Source organism: Anguilla rostrata, chromosome 4 (genome assembly GCF_018555375.3).
Source record: "Anguilla rostrata isolate EN2019 chromosome 4, ASM1855537v3, whole genome shotgun sequence".
In the NCBI taxonomy this organism is placed as follows: domain Eukaryota; kingdom Metazoa; phylum Chordata; class Actinopteri; order Anguilliformes; family Anguillidae; genus Anguilla; species Anguilla rostrata.
In genome coordinates, this window is record NC_057936.1 from 32,991,091 (window position 1) to 33,015,307 (window position 24,217).

Below are 24,217 nucleotides of genomic sequence, written 5' to 3' on the forward strand. Positions count from 1 at the left end.
CTGCATCAAGTGGAACGAGCAAGGAAAACATACCGTCTATAGATTAAGTGAAACATTGAATTGAGAAGTTGAGGCTCTAAGTTTCTATTAGCACGGAGTAGTGTTAAAATCCCTTGTCCACGGCGTGAATGCTGGCATCCAAATAATCAAAACAAAAACAAAATGTTGCTCATATTCTTACCTGATGTCTTGCTCTGAGATCAACAGCTGTACATGCGTACTGAAATATAAGTACACGCATTAGCCGCAAAAATAAACACAAATGATTATATTCTATTAGACCGCCTTGATTCGAGTGTATGCGTTTCAGCATGAAGCGCACCCCTCTATCTAACTTGTTTCTACCCTAAATCCCGTGTTTGCCTCGATTGGCTGGCTGTGACCAGACTTCCCCTTTCCATTTGATGATAGCTACGTCTGTCAAGAATTACAGCCCAGCAATAAAGTTTCAACCCCTCGGGAATTTCGAGGTCCTGAAGCGCTTAGTGGCGAGTTCCTTCATAGCAATTTTCTCCTTGTGAGCTTTCTTGAGCGGCGTGACACTAGCAAGACAGACCCACATGGTTCGACAACGTAATGAATGCGGTTACGTGCATGTCAATGTTCAGGAAAGGACTATCGATATGTTTTTACTCATGCAAACACACATTTTGTGTCTTTGAAAATGTTTAAACAGTCTTATATATGAAAATATATAGAATTTTGACTGTTATCATTTTGTGTTTTAATAAATTTAGAGTCAGTCTACCATTCAGGAAAAAAGGTGTAATTTGTGACTGGCTGACAAGTAGTATGAAGTCAAAATGTGATCTCCTCCTTGAACAAGGTTAGTTAGGGTCAGTGAGATGTCTCCACATTGTGAGTTTTTGTCAAACATAAATGCCATTTCTGACCATAAAGAGACAACATTCCACATTCCGTATTCCATATATTTTGTGAGAAATGTGCTCCAATTTGCTACTTTGTGCAATGTAAAAAGTATTCCTCATTTACATATTTCAGTTTAACAAGTATGGGTCATGTCATACAGTTCCTTGAAAAAGTATTTTAAACAAGCATTGTTTCTCCTGATTAATTTTCCTGTTGAACTCAATGGAAAAAATATTCAGGAGAAACAATGCTTGTAGTATCTACTGCATATCTGGTAGCAGCACGGTGGTTTGAGGCTCATTTGATACCTTGGACCCTTGATGACTTAAAGCCATTTAGCCAACAAATGTGTTCCATACTGTATCAGCATAATTTACAGCTGAATCAAGTCCAACCTCCCAATTCCCATAGAGATCCATTCAAAAAAGACTTTTTGTATCGCTTGTAGGACAACCTGAAGGGTGGGGGGCGGATGAGTGGGGGATGAGGGGGTTGTGGTTGTGGATGTGTGGGTGCGTGGGTGTGTGTATAGTGATGTTTTCCATCTGCTGGATGAACACAATATAGTTTTACCCATTAATTTCCTATGGCGGTCATATTAGACCCGGAACACCACAGGTGTTACACCACAAGTTGACTAAACCACTCAAAATTCAATGAAAGTGGTGATCGGCAATTTTGTATGTTCAAATGCCTAGTGTGGAGGAAAACATGAGGTCCTGAGGCAATCAGATGAAAAACACAATATTTATGATTTAGGAAAGTTGTAAATCGGTCAGATTTGACCAGAACACAAGAGGAAGGTTAAAACATTATTTAATTTATTTAATTAAAAAGGTTATAAAACACCCATATCACCCATTTGAAAAAGTAGTTAGTTACTCAATCAACCAATATACCAATGACCAAATTTAATTGATAATTAGATTCAGCTGATTGAACACAGCCAGGCATGATTTCAGCCAGCCCTGTTGAATCTAAACCTCACTCGTATTGAACCTTCTTATTGGAGTGAAATAGTCACCACACAGTTTCTACAAGCACACTATGCTGAGATCAAAGGAAATTCCAGAAAAGATGAGGTAGAAAAGTTGCTGAAATATATCAGTCTGGAAAGGGTTACAAGGCCATTTCTAAGGCTGTGGGACTCCAGCGAAGCATGGTGAGAGCCATTTTCTCTAAATAGAGAACACTTGGAATAGTGGTGAATCATCCCTGGCCTACCATAATTTCTCCAAGGGTACAGTGACAGCTCATCCAGGAAGTCACATAAGATCCCAGATTGACATCCAAAGATCTGCAGGCCTCTCCAACCTTAGCTAAGCTCAGTGTCCAAGACCAACAGTGTTCAAAACCTACCCGTTTGTCTGAATTCAATCAGTTCTGCAAAGAAGAGTGGGCTAAAATTCTTCCACAGCAATGTGAAAGACTGATTACAAATTAATGACATTATAGGAAGTGTTTTTTTTCAGTTATTGCTTCAAAAGGTGGGGCAACCTTTTGAACACAGGTTATATGGATGTTTAATAACTTTTTTCATTAAATAAGTTTAATAATAATGTGTTTTGTGTTTACTCAGGTTCCCTTTGTTATATTATATTACAATACTACATTTTGCATGAAGATCTGAAACCATTCAGTGTGGCAAATGAGCAATAACAGAGGAAATCAGCAAGGGGGAATATTTTTTTTATGGCACTAAGTCATAGACTACTCCACATTTTGTCTCGCTGGCAGTGTATTTAGCAAAGGTATTTTGTTGCATGCTCTGAGTGATAAAAGTGCAAATCCATTCAATATGTTTTTATTTAGGGGGAAATCCTTCAATGCCATTACTAGTGTTATTGCCATTACATTCAATGCAGGAGTAATCCTAATTTTTGCTTTTACTTTAGCAGTTAAATGGGGCATGCGTATGTGTGTGTGTCTGTGGGTGTACATGTGTCCAAGTGCAACTTATTGCAGAAGAAGCATTACCTTTACAGTCTGTGGGAACATCAAAAAGTGAATGATGCATTCATAGTCATTGTTAAAATTTGGCCGCATACAAATAATTTATTAATTAGATCGTCCATAGTTCATAATAAAATTATCATTGCGTGGCATTTTCATTTCACAAACCCAACTTGGATTTTGGTCAAACTTACAGTATACATTATAGAATATTAAATAGTGACTCCATAATGCAAGTGAAGAATATCCAATATTACAGTATACAGTTTAATAAAGAAGACTTTAGTGGAGCAGTGCTTGATTGAGTTGACATGTGCCAAGAATATGGATGCCCTAAAGTCTCAGCAATGCCTCGGCCTGTCTGAGTATAAAGTTAATCTCAACTGTGCCTGGTCAGGACGCTCAGTTGTACCTAAGACAGGAAATTAAGTGTTTCTTGATAATGGTCTGTGAGTGTTCCAAGTAGATCGTTCTTTCCTTACAACCACTACAGCACAACGCTGATGTTGCCTGAACTTTCAGTTAAATGTTTTTTTTAAAACATAGCTTCCATGGTGTTTTCACATGGCCAGGAAGTGACGCGTTTTCCTAGAATGGAATGCAGTATCTCTGACAGGCAGTGCTAACAGCGTTGCTTGGAAGGGTGAAAGGCGCACTGCAGGATACAATCTGTTTCCTGTACAAAAAGATGTCTTTACTCTCGGTGTCCCAAGTGCCCATTTCTGTACTTGTTAATCAAGAGGACATGCTTGGTTTGAGAAAGTACTCATCTGTGTCTCATGTGCGACCACAAACAAGACAGGTCACTGCTTTTAATATTATAGCTCTTACGCTGTAGATTTCCATGAGGTTTACCTATGTGTTTTTTTTTTTTTTTTTTTTTTTTTTTGTGAGCAGTACATGTTAATTTATACTTGCAAGTCTAATTCTATATAAATTATTTAATGTAAAAGTTATCAAAATGCACATGTGTCTGTGTCTGTCTAGGAAAATAACATCATAAATGTATCACAATCATTATGTAGAAATGCATATGCATATGTACTCCTGAGTATGTTAATAATTAATTTTTTTTTTAAATTACAATAATAATTGTCTATATGTAAAGATTTAAGTTGTTTTGTGGTAAATCAATATTCAGTTAAACAATACTGTAGGTACCTTTTAGCAAATAAGTGTATATGCATTCCACCTGGTGGTTAATGTGTGAAATATACTCTGCATACATTGTCTGTAATGAAGGTATAAAAGGCAATCCATTTCTTCTCTAATTTCCCTGCACAGAAACACTTGAATTTGCTGAAAGTACATTTTCAGAAATTGACATTTTTATTGAAACTTACCCTCTCATAATTTTGGCTAGTGTCTTCAATGTTTAGTGAGTGATTAAATGTTGCAGTGGTTGTGCAGCCATGTATGCAATCACATTCAACACAGAAGGAAAAACATGTTTACAAGGTACCCCAAATATGTCAGCAAGTCTCTTCTTGCTCCTTGCTCACCATTATGAGAGCGTAACTAAGTGTTATGGGTACGGCAGGTATGCTACTTTTGCATGCAGCATCCCCCGTTATAACTATGTAGAACTCAAAATTACAGCTTATTTGAGGCTGCACCCTAAATGTCTCTGAGGCATTAGAATGGCAGTGTAGTATAATGGGTAAGGAGCTGGTCTTGTAACCTAAAGGTCACAGGTTTGATTCCCAGGTAGGACACTGCCATTGTACCCTTGAGCAAGGTACCAAATCTGCATTGCTTCAGTATATATCTAGCTGTATACATGGATGCAATGTAAAAGCTATGTGTAAGTCTCTCTGAATAAGAGTGTCTGCTAAATGCCTGTAATTTAACTTTTTGTGCAATATACTAAGCTTATTTAAGCATACCGCACTGAGATAAATCCCACAACTGCCACATAATTAATCCGCAAACTTTTGTACTTTTTCCTTATGTTTCTTTTGCCCAAATTTTCACCATTAGAAACAACCAAAGCAGGTTTACTTATGCTACATTGTAATGTAATACATAGACAATACACATACCTGTACATTATGAAAAATTACTGACTCGTGCTGTAGATTTTTTTTTTAATTTTATATTTGATGGAGCACATAAGGATTCTCTTGAGAAGGTAAGATAGAAAAATAACATTTTTGTTACAGTGGGCCAGTCTATGTATCACTTCACAGGGTGTGTGAATCGACCAACACATCCAATGTTGCATGTCCTACCTATGTGGCTTGCTCAGGTATATCAAGGAAAAACTATGGTTGAGTTATTAGTGAAATGGTAGAGGCTTGAAAAGGAAGGTTTATTATTCAGCCATGGTGATGCCTGAAAGCCCTCACCTGTTGTTTCAAAAACCTTTTCTTGAGATGGCTTTTTGAAAAGCCATCCAAGAATGAGATCAATGACGGGAACATCTGCATAGTAGTATCCAACATTTCCGGCATATCAACAAGTGTATACTGATGTCTCCAGTAAATTTGTTCCAGATTACATTGGCTCCAGTAGTTTTTTGTTTGTTTATTTGTTGTGCAATCGAAAATGTATATGTGGTCGCTGTATATCAGTAATTATTGATCTGATGGTGGCATTATGACCCGATACGGGAGGCACTGGCGTACTGGATACTGATGGTTGGTCCTCTGCTCTGCACTCCAGCACAATAGATGGCGGTATGTACCTTTTCAAGTTAATTAAATCAGCAGTAACGCAAGCATAGAAGAAGATTTCTAAATGCACTTCCTGAAACAATATGGCGGTGATTTGAAGCTAAGCGCCGTGTTTTCTGCAGTATCTGGTCTAAATATTTTTGTTTTAAAGAGGGCTCAATGGCATACGCCATGCGTAACTTAAAAATAAGTAGTTGCAGTAACGCATGTTAGCAAACCTGCGTGCACATCAGAGAAGACGAGCTAAAGTGAGTAGCTGGCGAATGCTCTGTTTTTTTTTTAAAGCTAGGAATGGAAATGTGCTGCCCTACTCTTAAATCCTGTGATTTGTGTTTTATTTATTTAAGTGGTTTCTAGCTAATCCTTGCAAAACGCATATATTGCGGTCTAGCTCACACGGTGTGAGGTCAGGCCGTAAATTATCCTTAATAGCCTACTGCATTTTTTTCTTTTGTTAGTCTGCAAGTTGGGTTGCACAGAGTCCTGCTAATTTTAGATCGTTAACGTTATGTAGCACAATTGACGTTTATACAATAACATAATCAACACTCGTTACGTGGTGCACTGTTTACCTGAAGACCCGTGTTTGTTTCGGAAACCTAGTGTGGTGTATGCCCTGGTGGAAATTCCAGCTTGGTTCTCGCCTGGTTCTTCATTTGGTCCAATGCATTAGCCTACATTTTATCCAAAGCGACGTACAATAAGTGCATAACGAATGTCATTGGAATCACAAAATCCCAGGTGATATCCAGTTGGAGCAGAAGCTGGTTCCAGCTCGATTCCACCTTGGAATGGTATCTGAAATTTCCATCCATCAGGGTGCTGCTATGATGGCCCAATATGCAACAACCAAATTGTCTTTTAATGATGCCCCTGCTGGGTTTAATTTAAAAAAATCTGTGTGAGAGCTGCATCAGTATTGCACAGCTTTTTAGGCACAGTACCTGCATCCTGGAAGTTCCTGCTTAAAATGCTTAGTCTTTCCTTTGAGCAAGGTACCTGAATTAGGCTATATGTTGTTACTATGAATGGTTGATTTTTGAAGTCACTCGAGATATGGGGTCTACATTAGGTGCTTATGTATTAACTATTCAGACATCTGGTTATCTTACCAAACATACCTAGTACTTGCATTTTAGGCTTTTAGCAGATGCTATTATCCAGAGCAACTTGCACAGCTTTCATTTTATTTACCCACCCGCAATACATTTATACAGCAGATATTTATAGAAGCAAGTAATCTTGCTCAAGACTACAAGTCAATGCCCCATCTCGTAATCAAATCTACAATCTTTGCTCACATTCACGAAAACAGGACCCCAACTGCTACAATTGGGCGACGGGCTTAGCTTCCTAATACATACAGGACATAGCCTAATCTGTTAGACATCCAACAGGCTGGCAAATCTATAAAAGCATTTTTCTCCCTTCACCTAATAACTAAGCAAATGTGTGGTGAGCGTTGTGTTGCAAAATGGCTACTATCACCAAAGTGTGTGCTACATGGTGGTTGGTGGTGAATACTACTACCACTACTGCTTTTGATGGGAAGGTATGCTGAATGCTAGCACTCAGCCCATGCTACTGTAGTCTGACCCTTGTGTTTTTGTGGGAAGGTATGCCGAATGCTAGCACTCAGCCCATGCTACTGTAGTCTGACCCTTGTGTTTTTTGTGGGAAGGTATGCCGAATGCTAGCACGCGGCCCAAGCGGGTGAGGCGGAGCCGGCGGGCTCCCAGGGAAGACCCGGCCAGGAACGAGCTGGTCTCCAGGTCCCTGGAGAGCGCGCAGCAGTGTCTGTTCAACCAGGACTACGGGACCGCGTTCGTGCACTACCTCCTCGCCCTCAACCTCGCCCCTGTGCTCAAGGACTTCGCCAGGGTATGCGTTTTGCTTTGCCCTCGGTTGGAATAATGAAACTGTGCCTATTTGGGTGGGGGATTGCCTGTGCCAGTCGTTCAGTGGGTCTCGTAGTCACGTGTAATTCTGTGTGGTTTCCTGCAGGAGTCCTTCAGATTCACACTGTTCAAATGGGCGGAGGAGCTGGACTCTCTGGGCCGGGTGCAGGATCTCTTCGACTGCTACGAGCAGGCCCTGGAGCTGTTCCCCGTGGATGAGGTCATAGTGAACAGCATGGGGGAACACCTGTTCAGGTGCAGAGCAGCACTTCTGTTTCTATAGCCTTCTCATTCCGCTTTCTCTGGTGCGGTCATTTTTACACGGCTTTCTCAATTGTATGTTTGCACTCCATTATCGGTGCAATGCAGCGCATATTGCAATGTGAAGATCGTTGGTTATATTAAATTATACCGTTTATAAAATCGAAGTATGAACTTTGTAATATATTACTGAAGAAAGTTTTGCTGCATGAAATTACATACATGATAATTATTTTGTTGTATTTACAATAAGTTCAAATTGTAAACCATATAGTTGAGCTTTACGTTTGCATGAACTTTACGTTTGTATCACAAGTAATATCACATATCACAATATCACATCACACGGCTGATTTTTATTTTGTTGATATAGAGAATGGTAGAGATTTAGTCAGGCACATCTTTGATATTCAGTAGAGTGTGTAAGCTCTTCACCTTTCACCAAATCAAGTGCGGTTGCTGTTTATTATTTGCTGGCAGCTCAAACAGTTGAAAACTGCCCCAGTAATTATCCAGATGTGTCTTTGTTTCTATACTTTGCAAAACTGTACTCTGTTCTCTTTCTGCCCTCTCAGAATGGGCTTCAGAGATGAAGCTGCAGGGCACTTCCACAAAGCGCTGAAGCTCAAACCGGACTTTCCTGAAGCCAAGGAGAACTTCTACCGGGTGGCCAACTGGCTGGTGGAGCGCTGGCACTTCCTGATGCTGAACGACCACCAGCGCAACAGGAAGTACCAGCAGGCCATTCAGAAGGCCGTGCGTTCCGGCTGCGCCACCGTGCTGGACATCGGCACCGGCACGGGAATCCTCAGGTGAGACTCCGCTTCCCGCGATCCTCACTGTCTGAGAGGCACATCGATCCACAGCTATTTAAATTGGTGTCATCGCTGCCATGAAATGAGCTGAATTTAGTTAGAAAAAAACAAACTGTGTGCTTTCTGTATCTGTAGCTTGATATCAGGAATATGTAGAGCATGTGCTATGTTTATCATCACTACAGTGGTGTCTAATACTGTATATGCCCGTTAGCTCCAACTAAAGTATATCAGGTGTCCTGTAACAAAAATAGTGCAACCTTTTATGTTTTTTCCTCGTTATATATTTCCTCTGTGGTTTGAACAAGGATAGTCCCTGATATGCGAGCTATTATAACCTCGGAACAAAAGGAAGTTGTTCCCATGTTAGAATTATTAGAATCAGTTTATAATTCAGTGAAAAATGTAGAATTACATAACTTTCCATTCCTATAATTGTTCAGATTTTCACAATTGGTCGTGCTTAAATTGAAGTCGACCATAAAATGACCAAATCTTACCACAAAAAGATCTGAATCTTTGGTTGGTTCATTATTTTTTATGTAGTGTTACTCTATGTAAATGTGAAGAGGAAGATGATTTTCTGTGTGTGTGTTTGTACGTTAGCATGTGTGCTAAGCAGGCTGGAGCCGCTGAAGTGTACGCCTGTGAGCTCTCCAAGACCATGTACGAGCTGGCCTGTGAGGTGATCTCAGCCAACGGGATGAAGGACGACATCAAGGTCGTCCACATGAAGTCTGTGGAAATGGAAGTGCCCAGAGATCTCCCTCAGAGGTGAGACGCGTCTCCTCCACCCTGGCCTACTCACGGCGCGGCGTCCTGCTTGTTGGGACGCTAGCTCACCGGGCCACGTGTTTGTTTGCGGAAGGGTCTCGCTGGTGGTGACCGAGACGGTGGACGCAGGCCTGTTCGGGGAAGGCATCATCGAGAGTCTCATCCATGCCTGGCACAACCTTCTACTGCCCCCTCAGGTACCCAGTGCTGCTCTCCATCCAGGCTTTTAGTGTGGAGTATCATTTGCGTGCCACAAACAGGCCTTGTTCCAAAAGTATGTCACTTATAGTGTCTTTCACTTTCTCTGAGCTGTATTTATAGAGAGCAATTTTCTCTCTTAATTATTTCGATTTTTAACTCATTTAAATGACCGCCGTTGTGGTAATCTATCAGATGTTCATTGATAAAATCAACAATTAATTTTTAGAATTGACATTTACGATAAGATCAGTACGCAAACAGAAGCATGTTTGCAAACCACACATGGAAGCAACAGCGAAATCTTTTTTATTGTACCATACAGTTAAGAGCACTACCTGGAGCCTGACTATCGTGTTGCTTGTAGGAAGGTACTATTTTAAGATTTAGCTTTAATGAACTGATGTTGTAGCGGACACCTGTGTCCCCCTCCAGAGTTCAGGGGACCCGTCCTGCAGCGCCGCAGAGATGGGGCGGGTTATCCCCGCAGGGGCCACCGTCTTCGGGATGGCGGTGGAGTGCCAGGAAATACGCCGGCACCACCGGTGAGTCGCTCACAGCGGGCAGCTCTGACCTCATTAGACAAGCTGCTCGGTGCGAGTAATCCTGTTCCCTAGCAATGCTCATATCTGTTCACGTTGGACATGTTAACACAAACACACAGCTGAAGTTGTGAGATTTCTCCATTTTTTAAATGATTTGTGTGTGTGCGTCTTTGTCTGTCTGTCTGTGTGTGTGTGTGTGCGTGCGTGTCTCTGTACGTGCGTGTGTGCAGGTTGTGTGTGTCGGAGGCTGGTGACCTCTCCTTGTCAGCGGCGGGAAGGCTCCACAGCCCTGTCAGCTGTTCTCCGGATGCTGATGACTCCTCGGAGCCCTACACCACAGAGCGACTGAGCAGGCTGCCTGGGGGGTACTCAGCCCTCACTCAGCCATTTCAGGCCCTGGACATCGACTTCAACAACGTGCAGGTGACCACAAGTACTACCTTAAACAGCTGTGTATCTCTGACAGGATGTGATTTTTTCCTACGCCGCGCAGGACTGCTATGCGTGGCAAATTGTGGTCACTTACTCACTCTCTCACTCACTCACTTACTCATGGACGACCTGAGAGGGACCTTTGGTAGGAAGCATGCACAGGTGGTGCTTCGTTTAGTAGGACGCATGCGCCGGTGCATCTCCCAAAATCACCACTTCGAACGGCACAAGATTTTTAAGCACAGCTGTATCGCCTAACGTTACTTTAGCTAACCCTAACAGCGTTTCGCCTACTTTAGTTAACCTAGTTAGCGCGTACCCCCGATACAGATGTATGGACACACGGAGGACAACAAATAACGTTACAGAGGTGAGGACATGCCATAGCTAGCTAGCTATATAGTTAGCCAAGTTTTACTCATGACACTTTATTCAGGTGCGCCGTAGGTCTGGACGGTTTCGTGCTTGTTAACTGGTGTGTATCTGTGACTGGTAATATCTACCACCTGTCTTTGTCAGGTAATGATATCTTACACCCATGTATCTCTGACATGTAGTGATCTCTAACAGCTGTGTATCTCTGACATCTCTGTAGTGAACTCTAACAGCTTTGTATCTCTGACAGGTAGTGATCTCTAACTGCTGTGTACTTGTGACAGATCTTGATCTCTAACAGATGTGTATCTGTGGCTGGTAGACTGCGGGTCGATCTTACATTTTGATTGGCAGGACCATGTGCGCAGGTTGACAGAAACGAGACGTGACTGAATGCATTTTTTACTTGGCCTTTGTGCACGTAGAGAGCTAACAGCAGCCCTGTTCCAGGAGCTGGAGGGGCTGTGTACCCGGGAGGTTACCCGCTTCAGGCTGCCCGTGACTCAGGAGGGCGTTCTGGACGCCCTGGCCGTGTGGTTCCAGCTGCACCTGGATGAAGAATACAGCCTGTCGACTGGGCCCCAGGAAGACACCTGCTGGGAGCAGGCCGTCTACCCCATCCAGACCCGCACCAGTAAGAATCAAACTCATACTGTGCAATAATGCATCAGCAAGAGTGCTACCTTAGAACTAGCCACATGCTGCATAGAAATATATCAGAAATATCACTGCCACATTAGCACCAAATGCCTGAAGACTGCATTATACACAAATATGCCTTAAATATTGTATATGTGTAGCTTCTAATTATCCCTAATGTAAAGCGCTAATAATAAACAAATCCACGTCACACTTCACATTAAGAATTTAAATACTATTAAAATTAGACCAGAGGCACAATGTTTAAGATATAAGGGTTGGGGAGACCGTAATCAAACTTCACGTAACAGGCTAAAACAGATTAGTGAACGTCGGATGTTATTCTTAAAGTTATATTAAATGTGATGTATCTGAATACGAGGCTGAGGTCAGCAGTGCGGTTGGGTCTCTCAGAGAGCCTAGCAGAGATGTCCGGCAGTATGAACTCTGCTCTGTTTCTGCAGACTTCTCGGTGAAGCCGGGGGACGAGCTGACGGTGGAGGTGTCTTGCGAGGACGCGTACCTGCGCGTGCGGACCGTCGCCGTGGTGAGGGACGGCCAGGCGTTCAGCCTGGACTCGGAGTCTGAGTCGGACTCGGACCCGGGGTCGGCGGGCGGCCCCGCGTCGGCGGCGGCGGCGGAAGCGGAGGCGCAGCTGTGCAGCGCTCTCTCCTCCCTGCAGACGGACTCGCTCCGGGACCACAGCTGCGTGCTGGAGTGCGCCGAGATCGCCCTCCTCAACAACACGCACTACCACCGGAGCTTCAACCGGGCCCTGGACAAGCTGCTGGCGGCGCTCGGGCCCGGCTCCGGGCCGCCGGGCCCCGCCCCCCGCGACCCGCTCTACGTGCTGGACGTCTCGGAGGGCTTCTCGGCGCTGCCGCTGATGGCTGCCAGGCGGGGCCGCGTGCGGGCCTACAGCTCGGTGGAGAAGGAGCAGCACCAGGCTGTGCTCCGGCTGCTGGCGCAGGCCAACGGCGTCCAGCAGGAGGCGCTGGAGTTCTGGCTCAACCACGTGGAGGACGACTCGACCGTGCTGCAGAGGCCCGACGCCGAGAAGCTGTGGAGCGCCATCATCCTGGACTGCGTGGAGACCTGCGGGCTCATCCGGCAGAAGCTTCTGGAGAAGGCCACTCTGGCCAGGTCAGCTCAAATACTCCCCTCCTCTGTGTCCAATGCTTTTCTACACAATGACAGCGTTATGGTGGCTTTTACTCTGATTTGTGCGCTTTCCCGCGTGTGTGTGCGTGTGCGTTTGTGCGTGTGCGTGTGCGTGTGTGCGTGTGTGTGTGGTGTGTGTGTGTGTGCAGTGGGGGTGTGTGTGGTGTGCTGTGTGGTGTGGGTGTGGTGTGCGTGTGCGTGTGCGTGTGTGTGTGTGCATGGGCATGTGTGTGTGCGTGTGTGTGTGCGTGTGTATGTGTGTGTGTGTGTGTGTGTGTGTGTGTGTGTGTGTGTGTATGGGCGTGTGTGTGCGTGTGTGTGTGCATGGGCGTGTGTGTGTGTGTGTGTGTGTGTGTGTGTGTGTGTGTGTATGTATGTGTGTGTGTGTGTGTGTGTGTGTGTGCGTGTGTGTGCAGGTGCTTGCTGGAGGACGGCGGGCGCATATTCCCGCAGCGCATCGTGGTGTACGGGCTGCTGGTGGAGTCGGACACCCTGCTGTCAGAGAGCGCCGTCCAGGGCAGGGAGCCCACGCTGGGTTTCAACATCGCGCCCTTCATCAACCAGTTCACAGTGCGTGCGGTCCCCTGCTCTCACACTCCGCACACTCTACACACTCCACACACTCCTCACTGTGGGGCCGCTTGCCCTGGACCTGCAGAGCCACAGGGTCTGTTGGATTTCCTTTTCACTTTAGAATCATCCGCTAATTTAGACCCAGTGAAACCAGAGAGATCAGCTGCTTCATGCTGAATAAGAACATAAATGGCAGACATTGACTTTTCAGATCTGGGCTCATCCACCCAGGAGGCTACATTGACTCCACACGTTGACTTTTAACACCTTTATCGTGGATACAAGCCTCAAACAGGCTTTTATGATGTGTGAACACTGTCAGGGCTAAGGGAACTGGCAGTTTTACACCTACTGTGCGAGGCTGTGCTGTTGTACCCTTGAGCAATGTACTTTAATCTGAAAGGATTGGGTAAATATTCAGTTGTACAAATAGGTGTGGGTGATGTAGGTCACATTATGTAATCCATTCTAGTGAAGGTGAATCTCCCTGACAAGTAAATCATCACACATTACCACGCGGATGTTTGTTTTGTTTTGAGCCGTTTGATCAAATTCATTCTCGCTTAAGAGTCCAAATCTATTTTATTAACTTATTTTTTCAAGCTTGTCTTTAATGTTGGTTGTTCATTTTCGGTCGGTCTCTCTCCTGGCACGGCAGATTGCTTCAGCTGATATGTTTTTGAAGTTCGCCCCCCAGTTCACTGCGTCTTCTGCAACAGCTGTTACCGCGAGCCGCGTAGCCTACTCCGCGCCAGCTGTCATTGCCTTAACGTGGCAGAAGCCGGGGAGCGCGGAGAGGAGGAGGCGCCGGTGCTTTCCGCGCGTCGGTTACCGCCTTTTCCGAAATCACGTATTCCGTAACCTTATTGTACCTTTCCGCTCAGTCAAAATGATTTCAATTTTTTTTCTATTGAATTTGACTGCAGTTCTGTTTTGCGTCCGAGAAGACCCTGGGCTTTAATGCGGGTGTAGCTGAGGGTGGCGGCGTTAGCTGGGTTCTCGCTATGTCAGTGTGTGACCCGCTGCCATGTCCCTCCAGGTGCCGGTCCACGTGTTTCTGGACCTGTCCACTCTGCAGTGTAAACACCTCAGCCAGCCAGTGGAGCTGCTGACCCTGGACCTCATGACCTCCAACGAGAATTCCACTCACCGACAGGTGGAAGTAAGGATCCACGTGCATTCAATGAGCATGAGCCTACGCTACACGATATTATGGTGGATGAATAAAGTAATGTTGCTTGCTGAGTTGCCGTATTAAACGTATTACGGTGTGTCAGTTTCATGTAGGAAAGGGGGGTGTGTTTATGGCGAGTTGTTGTAATCTAATCCTGATTAATGTCTTGTGCTTGTCGTCGGGGTCCTGCGGATTGAACGTATGCTGAGTGATGTCCCCTGTCCCCCGTCTCCCTTCCCAGGTGCAGGTGACCTCCGCAGGCCGGCTCACCGCCATCCCGTTCTGGTACCAGGTGCACCTGGACGAAGCCATCAGCGTCAGCACCTTCACCCAGGACTCCCACTGGAAGCAGGCGGCCGTGGTGCTGCAGCACCCCCTGGAGGTGACCGCCGGAGAGACGCTCGTCCTCGGCGTCCACCTCCACAAGAGCAGCATCTCCATCACCGCCTTCAGGGAGGGGCACGGGGAAGGGGAGGGGCCTGCCGCCATGGACTCTGCCAGCTCCGCCCACTCCCTGGCTTGAACCTCTCGGCCTCCTGTGCCTGGGAGGGGCTGAACTCGAGGCGTGCGCTCGACCGAATCGTCACGTGTTGTCTGTCTACGCAGCTGGCGCTGTAAAACGTTGTTTATAATTGTGGGTGCTGTTGCCAAAATGCTTTTTTTTCTGTCAGATATGTACTAGCCTTCATGCAAATGAAGAATTTTAAAAGAATCTATACAGAGAATCCATATTAGTTTTTGACATGCCCATTCAGGAACTCTTACATTTGCGCAGTATTGACTGCTAGTTAGTGAAAAGTATTATCGGGCATGGATTCATGTATTTAAGCGTAATTCCAGTGAAGTATTTTACTCTTCAGTATTTTGATCTATCAGAATTGTGAGTGTACATCCAAGGCAATGCTGCACGCCATTTTACAGGACATTCTGCAGATTAGTGGTCTGATGTGCACTGCTGTTCACATTATATGGATGCATGTATATTGAGTTTATTTCTGCTCTGTTACATCCATTAAATATACTTGGAAAAACAACCGAATCTGGCTTTTCTTATGTGAAATTAGCACAACTTTTGGGAACACTCAGTATTTTGTCATTTAGAGAAGCCATTCGGATGAAACAACAATTTGTCTTAAGATATTCTGGATGTCAGTAGTTATTTTACTTCCTGTTAAAACGATTCGCTAAATACAAGTGCATGCCACAAACTAAAAGACATCATTTGCCACCCCCTAATATAAACCCCAAGTAAACGTAGAAACGGGACAGTGTGTGTCTCTCTGTGAGGTACGTAGACAGTACAACATTTATCATGTAGAAATGCTTTACATCCATTTTATGTGGCATCCTAAAATTGCAACTGTTAAAAATAGTTGCATGTGCCCATGGTGAGAACAAATATGAATAATTATAATAATAATCATAATAACAATGCCCTAGAGCAGTGGTTCTCAACCCCGATCCTGGCAATCTGCATCGTCTGCTGGTTTTAATTGTTACTCAGCACTTGCTTAATCAAATAAAACTGCTGATTACTGTTCAGCCGCCTTACCTGGCTTCTTGGATCTGAATTGGTTACTATTCTTAAAGTGAAAACAAAAATCAGCAGACACTGCAGCCTGTCAGGATCCAGGTTGAGATTCACTGCATATTATTTTCTGTCTGCATTTGTATCCTCAAAATAGAGCCCTATATATCATTGGAAGCCATTTCGGTTATATGTTGGAGATAATTATGATGAGCAAACAGGATGTTTAGGATGGAAATGGTTCAGCTTCAGTTCTGCTGTAGTGGATACACCCCTCTGTGATAATTTATGGTTATTTAAACTATTTTCTGCCACATTACAATCACTTTAAATATTAAAATACCTCTTATTTCTAAAGAGTTTGCTTGGTAAAAACATTTTACTGAACACAAAGCCTGTTATCTTTCTGGCACATTCTATAGCTGGTATTGTTAGAATTGTTAGTCTCCTTCTGTATCACAGTGAGACCTATAGAAAAAGCGCTCTTTCTGAATCATAATGGCAGCAGTGTGACTCATTAGTTCTCTGTATGACAAATATTTTAATGACAATTCCTTCTTAGGATGGGTCAAGTGACACTTAACATCAACAGAATTGAAATGGGAATGGCGTCATTGCTGCAATCATGGAAATGTCACTTGACCCACCCTAACGCCTTTCCACTAAAAGAGAACCAAGGATTACACCGATAGCCTGAGCCGGCAACAAACAAGCCCGTCAGATGTAATCAGCACTGCCGCGCTTGAAAAACGTGGTCTCAGACAGCTAGTCCTTTTTAAAATGCAGCAAACCCAGACAAACACCTTTGCAGATGCTGAAGATACTGAAGGCAGAAATGAATCCAATACAAAGTGGAAAACGTCTCTGTGGGTCAACTCCTTTAATTGCACTGACTATCTACCCTCAAATTCTACCCTTGAAATTATAATTCTCCTGCATAAATATCTCTTCGCATAATTCATAGAAGCAGTGTCGTGTCTTATGCTGTTGGAACCTTCCTGTCTTAACAAACAGAAACGTCTAGTTCCCTTAGATATCTAAAGTGAAAATTAATTAGACAAAAAGCAGATCTGAGCTATTTTCTTTATTTTCTACACATGATAGTTTCCAAAGACATTACAGAACTGTCACTCTTTCAACAGCACAATACAAAATAAAGAGATCAGATTCAGACATTCATGAGACTGTTACATGTGAGGGAGGGGAACTCATAACACTGTGTGTGGTAAAGGTGGGGGGTACGGGTGGAGGGGGATGGTGCTCATTTGATCGGCGAATCAAGGATTTCTTGATAATCTTGCCGCCTGGCCCTCTCCACCCTGTACAGCTTGACCCCTGTGAGGACGAAGACGCTGACGATGATGACCAGTCCTCCGATGACGTCGTAGACGGACGGGATCATGCGCAGCACCAGGAGCTGGAGGATCATGGCCACCACGATCTCCAGGTGCTGGACGGTGCTGACCAGCGCCGGGTGGAACTTGTTCAGGGCGTAGTAGACGCCGAGGAACGCCACCGTGGAGCAGATGCAGATGCCGATGAGGTAGCCCCAGGTCTCCCCGTCCAGGGGGATTATGGGCTCCTGCATGATAAACATGGTGGACGCCCCCCACACCGTGCCCGTCCAGCCGAAGGTGAAGAGGGCCGTCCACATGCTGACCCGCTCCTTGATGGCCCGATAGACGATCATGGAGAGGGCGGCGGTGAGCCCGGCCATCACTGTCATGGTGTAGCCGAAGGCCTCCTTCCAGAAGCCCAGGGGCGACTTCTCCTCGTCGGCAATGTTGGGGATCATGACCAGGCAGAGGCCGAAGACGCTGCTGACCACCGTGACCACGTCCGTGTAACCCAGCCGCTCGTCGATGAGCAGGAAGGCCAGCACGGCGCTGAAGACGGTGGTGGTGGCTCGCCATATGATGGTGGCGTTGCTGGGCGGCACGATGGCAAAGGAAGTGTAGGCGCAGGTGATGGATATGACGTTGCAGATGCCATAGAAGAAGAGGCGCAGCCTGTAGCCCTTGGGCCCAAAAGGGGCCTCCTGGTAGTAGTAGACCACCGTGATGGAGAGCACCTGGATCACCGAGCGGATGAACAGGAGCTCCAGGGAGGGCACCTTGGAGCGGTCCGCTGCCAGGCGGGTGATGAGCGCCACGCAGCCGTGGGCCAGCGCCGCCCCGAAAAGGGCGGCCCACGTGACCCGCGAGGCCAGGACCGAGGCCTCGCCGAAGCTCTGGAGCTGCTCGCCCACCCCCTGCTCCCTCCTGTCCCCGCCCAGCTTGGGCTGGCTGTTTATGGCGCCAAAGAAAGTCCTCCCGTGCTTGCCGTCCGTTATCAGCCTCTTCTTGGGGTTGTCGTCCACGAAAGTGCTGAAGTCTTCGAAAGAAGGCGCATCGTCGTAGCCCTCGTCGCCCGGCTGGGGGAAGTGGGTGGTGTACTTCACCGTCACGGTGTTGGGGTGGATCTTTACACGCTTCTTCGCCCCATACTGCTGCCTGGATGGTGACGTATCCATTTTTTCTCTGAGGCTGAGAGAGTTTTCCTGAAATGAGATACAGGTCTTAGACAGTGACCCATTTCAGAACACCCATGTACATGCTTTTTCACTTTAAAAAAATAAACATAACTGCCACCCTCTACTGTTTATTTTTACTGCATCAGGAAATGAGGATGACTAAAATAAATCAAATTTGCTGGGAAACACAAAAAGCAGGAGCAACAAGACCAAGATTCATCTTGATTTAGTAATTCTTCTATTGAATATATATTTAAGATCAACAATCATTGCACAATTCCAAACATGCTACATCTCTCTCTCTCTCTCTCTCTCTCACACACACACACACACACACAAATGCACACACAAACTGCTTGTAGATGTGCGCTGCCATTTCTATATTTAAGTAATGCCTGTTCAGATGAATCCCACCCAGGCTGATTCAGTGTGACGGGCCAGGAATTATGTAACCAGTTGGAGAAGACAGGCAGAGGATATGCTGGTACGATAGCAACCAGAAATCTCTGTTATAAATGAAAGTATTTATATTTGCTAACATAGAACTCGGAAGTGCAATCTTGTATCTTGTGCCCAAGATAACCGTGCACATTGTAAACGGCTCATAATACACAGAGATGTTTCATGTAATTAAAATAGCTGAATAATCAAATTATTCATATATAAAAGTATTTTATTTGTAAGCAAAGAATTTTTAGTTTTGTTTTATGTATATGCAATCAAATATCTAAATGCTTAGTTTAACTGCTGTTATTACACAGATTAAGCACCATACAGCATAGAGTAGCCTAATGCATATACATTGAAATGTTTTATGTAATGTAAAAAATTATATATATATATATATATATATATATATATGCACGCACACACACACACACACACACAAATAAAAACATTTAAAACACTCCATATGACTCCATGCGCGGAAAGCTCTCATCTTTGAAACACGTCCATATTATAACATTCCACAAGGGGGTAGTAATATTCGTTTTACCGTCCCTCTCTTTTTCTCTGTTTCTGTCTGTCCGTCTCTCAAGTCATACGGAAAATACACAGTATTAATGAAATCAGACGCACCTTTCCGGTCATTAATAAAAGTGTGGGTTCGTGGTAATGTCGTTTGCGGAAACGTATCTTCACTTTAATTTTCTCTATTATTTTTCTTTTTGACCAATGACTAACTCAGACATCCAGTAGCCTAGTCGTCTGCGCGTTTAGACTGGGGATGAACGATAACAGCGTCCCATTCAGCAAAGCAATTAGTTTTTTAGCTGCAGTTTTCCTTCTTTCCTTAACCTCCCAAAATAAAGCAGTTCCATACGTTATTTTGAACTGTAACAATTTGCTTCACTTACTTTTATTGAAGGATGAAAGAGAATGTGAACAAATACAAGGAATACAGTATGCATACATAAATATCGATTAAAATAATTATTCGCACAATGTACTGGTTAACTGACTGTGGCTGGATGGATAGGAGCGGAAATCGAGCCATGCTACCGTTTAAAATTTGTTTTCTCAAACTGAATCCACGAATACCTGAGACAATCGGCAATCCGAAATGTATTCTTCTGCAGCAATTAGTCGTCAAAACATGTCTTGACAAAGAGATCAAACCTCATTCATGAGACCACCTAGGTTTCATGTATGTTTAACAATAAAAGCATGGATAACGTAAAATACTAGAACGTTACTCACCTTGTCAGAATAAACTAATCCCACCGGAATGAATGCAGTGACATGTACTTAGTATCATAAATTTAAATGGTCAACTGGTCCTTTCGATATAAAAAATCGCGCTTGCTTTCCCCCCATCTTTCCCTGGAATGACTGCGTAGACCGTCTCCAAAGAGAGGCAAGGTGCGCTCTAGCTCGATATTTTGGTATCCACGCCTCTCACTGGTCGCTGTCTTTTGGGCGCGATGCAACTGCACCCAAAAAGGAAAGGGATAAGAAAGGAAATCCTTCTTAGGATTTCCAATTGTTTCCCGAATGTGTCCCCCAAACCACAACTGTTCGCACGAGCAGTCGAAGGTGGGTGTGGAGGACGGGACGACTAAGTCACTGGCTCTGAAGAAACGATCATCATCATCATCATCTGTATTATTTATTGTAATGTATGCTGCCATATACCTCCAGTCTGCAAGTAAATTAATTATAATACAATTCAGCTATCGTTCGCAAACTTGAAACGGGTGATAATTATTAATGGCAATGAATCAGTAACATCATTTCTAGACACCATATTCTCATTTGTTTTTCTGTCAAGTTTGTTTGTTGAACAATGTGCATCTTCCCACGGGTTAATCGTTGAAAATATATATATAGTGAGCTAGCTACATAATGTTTGGGACAGAAACATATTTCTTCTTGCTTTGGCTCTGTACTCCATATTCTTAGAAATCAAACAATCCACATGTGGTTAAAGCACAGATTGTCAACTTCTATTAAAGGGTATTTTGTATACATTTTGGTTTCAGTATGTAGACTATGAATGAAGACTAGATACCGAAAGCTTTCTTTTACACTACATGGGCAAAAGTATGTGGACAGCTGACATCCAACATCTCATCCAAAATTATGGGCATTTATATGGAGGTGGTTCACCCTTTGCTGATACCATCCACAACTCTCTGGGAAGGCTTTATATTATTATATTTATATTAGATATTGGAGCATTGCTGCAGGGATTTGTTCCCATTCAGCCAGAAAAGCATTAGTGAGGTCAGACACTGATTGGGGGATTAGGCCTGGCTCGCAGTTGGTTTTCCATCTGATCCCAAAGGTGTTGGATGGGGTTGCGGTCAGGGCTCTGTGCAGGCCAGTCAAGTTCTTCCACACCATTTTGACAAAACCATTTATATATGGACCTAGCTGTGTGCCCGGGGGAAGCAATGTGATTGTATGCTGCCTGCAGCATTAAGATTTGCCTTCACTGGAAGTGAGGGATATCCAAATACTCTGGTCATATAGTGTGTCTGCACAAAGAAAGTGACAGAACACACCTGACTAATCAAAACACATGTGAAGCCATTTGTCCCATATATTACAGTGCCCTGAAAAGGGAGGACTGTGTATAAAAAATGTGGTAATTTCTTCATGGTAAAACCAATATACATAAAAAACAGAGAATCTGCACTTTAACCACATGTGAATTGTTTGATTACAAATCTAAAATTGTGGAGTCCAAGCCAAATCCAGATAAAAATATGTCTTTGTCCCAAACATCATTACAATACATTTATTTAGCAGACGCTTTTATCCAAAGCGACGTACAAAAAGTGCATTTAATGGTCATAGACAACTACTAACCACAGGTTCAGTAAGATACAATACTTATTTTGTACAGCTATTTCTAGCCAAGAACACAGTTTAGTTCACACAGTGAACACTATTCAGACCTAACCTCTGCAAAGCCAACTAGGCAGAAGAATAAGCTACAGTATTAGGACAAATACAAATTACCAAAAAGTTCTGGGATGGGGCAACATGTAACAAGTGTCATGAAAAGGGGGGGGGGGGATTTAGAGTGAAATATACAGCGTGGTGGTGGTTAGTCTAGGTATAGTCTGAAGAGATGAGTCTTCAGGCCACGGCGGAAGATGGGTAGTGAGGGGGAGGTTCGGAGAGGGACGGGGAGTTTGTTCCACCACTGGGGAGCTAGGGTGGAGAAGCTCTGTGATCCCTTTGGTCGGTTGGGAGGGGTTACAGGGCACCCTGCTGCCGCAGAGCGGAGTGGTCGAGCAGGCACATAGGATCGAATCATGTCCTGCAAGTAGATGGGGGCTGTCCTGTTGGCCGCAGTGTAGGCAAGGGTCAGGGCTTTGAACCGGATTCTGGCAGCGACCGGTAGCCAGTGGAGTGATCGCAGCAGAGGAGTGACGTGGGAGAATTTGGGAAGGTTGTAGATGAGTCGGGCAGCGGCATTCTGAATCATCTGTAGTGGCTGTATGTGTCCTATTATGTATTAATTAATATGTTTACAGTATTGAAGATTATAACTACTGAGGATAGAAGTCAGTGGAAAAAGCACAGAAAGAATCCTTTTTATGTTCAATAATTGCTGTCTGTCCTCTCTCATGATTTAGTTGCCTATTTTCTGCTTGTATCAAAAATCAGTTGAATACCTTTATCAAGGGGAATATGCAATGCATGCATTTTACAAACCACAGCAATTTTCTGTTCTACTCATACAAATTGCGGGCCGTATTGTGTTGTCAGGTGTGAAACTCTTGTTCCCAGCCCAGAGTTCAGATCTTATCTCTAGTCAATGACTGTTTTGAATTGCTTATGCCATTGCTGTATCCCAGCATCCTGTTCCTACATTTCTGTATCTCTTTCACATCAAGGAACCTCTTATTACAGTAAAAATGAAAACTACGAATCAGTTTTTTCAATCAGAGTAACACGCTGGGCTATGGAGGTGTGTGTTTTCCATTTGTTAGGGTTTATCTTTGTTGTCACCGCACTAATGTCACTATTTTACTAATGTTACTAAGTTACTATTAGTTTTGTTGAAAATAATAAAATGATTACTATGTCAAAATCATTTACGTATCACAAAAGAGATAATCAAAACATACAACTCAATATTTTTCCTGAATACATTCAGAAGTGCTTAGTTAGGGCAAAATATGCTACCTGCAGATGCTCTGTTGAAAATTAAACATTTTGGTGACAAGCTGTGTACCCAACCCATGGCAACACATCTCTAGCCAAAATGAATATTAAACTTCAACAAGAGGGATAATAATAATAATAATAATAATAATAACAAAGGGAGAGAGAGAGCGATTGGTTACCAGGGTTATGTTTCTGCAGTCAGAGAAAAGTACTACACCTTATGCAGGATAATGAGTCCCCTGCTGATCAAAGAGAACCTACAGTCCAGTGCTGTGACATATGTGCAGGTGTTATATGCCAGGTGTGGGCAGAAGCTCTTCTTGAGCTGGTCATAAAGATGATCACAGTGAGATTTTGGCCTCTTGCCTAATGTGGCTTGACAAGAGGATGGAGGATATTTCATGCCTTCCGTTCTGGAGCAAAATAATTTGATTGATATCACTGTGTTTGTGTGTGTGCATGTGTGTGTTTGTGTTTATGTGTGTGTGTGTGAAAGAAAGAGCACGAGAGAGGGAACATAAGGTTCAATATTGTTGGCTTTTTCCCATTATTTACCATAGACAGGTCCCAATAAGTAGAATTTATCCTTCAAATTACTTTCAAGTTTCTGTTTAATAAGTAGCAGTGCATTGATAAAGTAATCTGGCAATTACAGTGGATGAGAGGGACAATAATGCACACACACGCGCACTAGAGAGACTACAGTTGACCATGGTGATTGTTTTATCCCTTTAATGAACAGTCATATGTGTTGTTCACATACCCATCGCTGAGTCATAACTGACATTTTATGAGATCTACTGCTGGATATTGTCAATATATTCAATCAATGTCACAGACTGACAATGTGTGATTTGATTTCCAGGGGCACAGACATGAAACTCAATTCTTCACCGTTCCTCTACCCTTATATTTGGCGTGGAGAGTCCAGAGGAAACAGACCACATTATACAGTTACTGTAATTACATTTGCTTTAACAAGTTTCTAGGGAGATAAACTTTGCTTGATCATGTGAGCATGGGAGCTATTGAACGAAAATATTGAACATTGGGCCCCAAGACGACAGGCCACCCCAACCCTGCACAATTACAGCTTTATCAATTACAATTTTTTGAGGGCCCCTGTCAGTCAGGGCCCTTAAAATTGTCCTAAAAATGAAAATGAAAAATTTTAACAATGAAAAATGTGTCAGTAATTAAATAACGTG

General features: G+C 43.8%; 3 protein-coding genes across 5 annotated transcripts in view; 1 reads left to right on the forward strand and 2 right to left on the reverse strand.

The window, feature by feature from the left end:
• The window catches only part of nck1b (NCK adaptor protein 1b), a 43,267-nt gene extending 42,906 nt beyond the window's left edge, over nt 1-361 (reverse strand). For 2 of the 3 annotated variants that reach the window (XM_064332315.1, XM_064332314.1), the window contains exon 1: nt 182-361. The gene's annotated coding sequence lies outside the window, so the exon portion shown is untranslated. The remainder of the gene's footprint in view (nt 1-181) is intronic. The other variant, XM_064332313.1, reaches the window with a different exon arrangement.
• A 5,194-nt stretch (nt 362-5,555) lies between these two features.
• On the forward strand, nt 5,556-15,377 carry prmt9 (protein arginine methyltransferase 9). The gene is made up of 13 exons (XM_064332318.1): nt 5,556-5,746; nt 7,180-7,379; nt 7,503-7,651; nt 8,233-8,469; nt 9,079-9,246; nt 9,341-9,443; nt 9,880-9,989; nt 10,220-10,412; nt 11,247-11,430; nt 11,900-12,578; nt 13,013-13,166; nt 14,209-14,331; nt 14,585-15,377. Exons 2-13 carry the CDS (start codon nt 7,182-7,184, stop codon nt 14,864-14,866), a joined length of 2,580 nt encoding a protein of 859 aa, XP_064188388.1. The 5' UTR covers nt 5,556-5,746; nt 7,180-7,181; the 3' UTR covers nt 14,867-15,377.
• Nucleotides 15,378-16,940: 1,563 nt separating this feature from the next.
• slc35g2b (solute carrier family 35 member G2b) lies at nt 16,941-20,445 on the reverse strand. The gene is made up of 2 exons (XM_064332319.1): nt 20,085-20,445; nt 16,941-18,410 (listed from the first exon to the last, which is right to left on the reverse strand). Exon 2 carries the CDS (start codon nt 18,381-18,383, stop codon nt 17,133-17,135), a length of 1,251 nt encoding a protein of 416 aa, XP_064188389.1. The 5' UTR covers nt 18,384-18,410; nt 20,085-20,445; the 3' UTR covers nt 16,941-17,132.
• Nucleotides 20,446-24,217: the final 3,772 nt, after the last annotated feature.

Coding starts and splice junctions, on each gene's coding strand:
- prmt9 (XM_064332318.1), top strand. CDS start 7,182: ATGCCGAATGCTAGCACGCGGCCCAAGCGGGTGAGGCGGAGCCGGCGG. Junction 9,247..9,340: donor CCCAGAGATCTCCCTCAGAG/GTGAGACGCGTC, acceptor TGTTTGCGGAAG/GGTCTCGCTGGTGGTGACCG. Junction 10,413..11,246: donor TCGACTTCAACAACGTGCAG/GTGACCACAAGT, acceptor GCCCTGTTCCAG/GAGCTGGAGGGGCTGTGTAC.
- slc35g2b (XM_064332319.1), bottom strand. CDS start 18,383: ATGGATACGTCACCATCCAGGCAGCAGTATGGGGCGAAGAAGCGTGTA.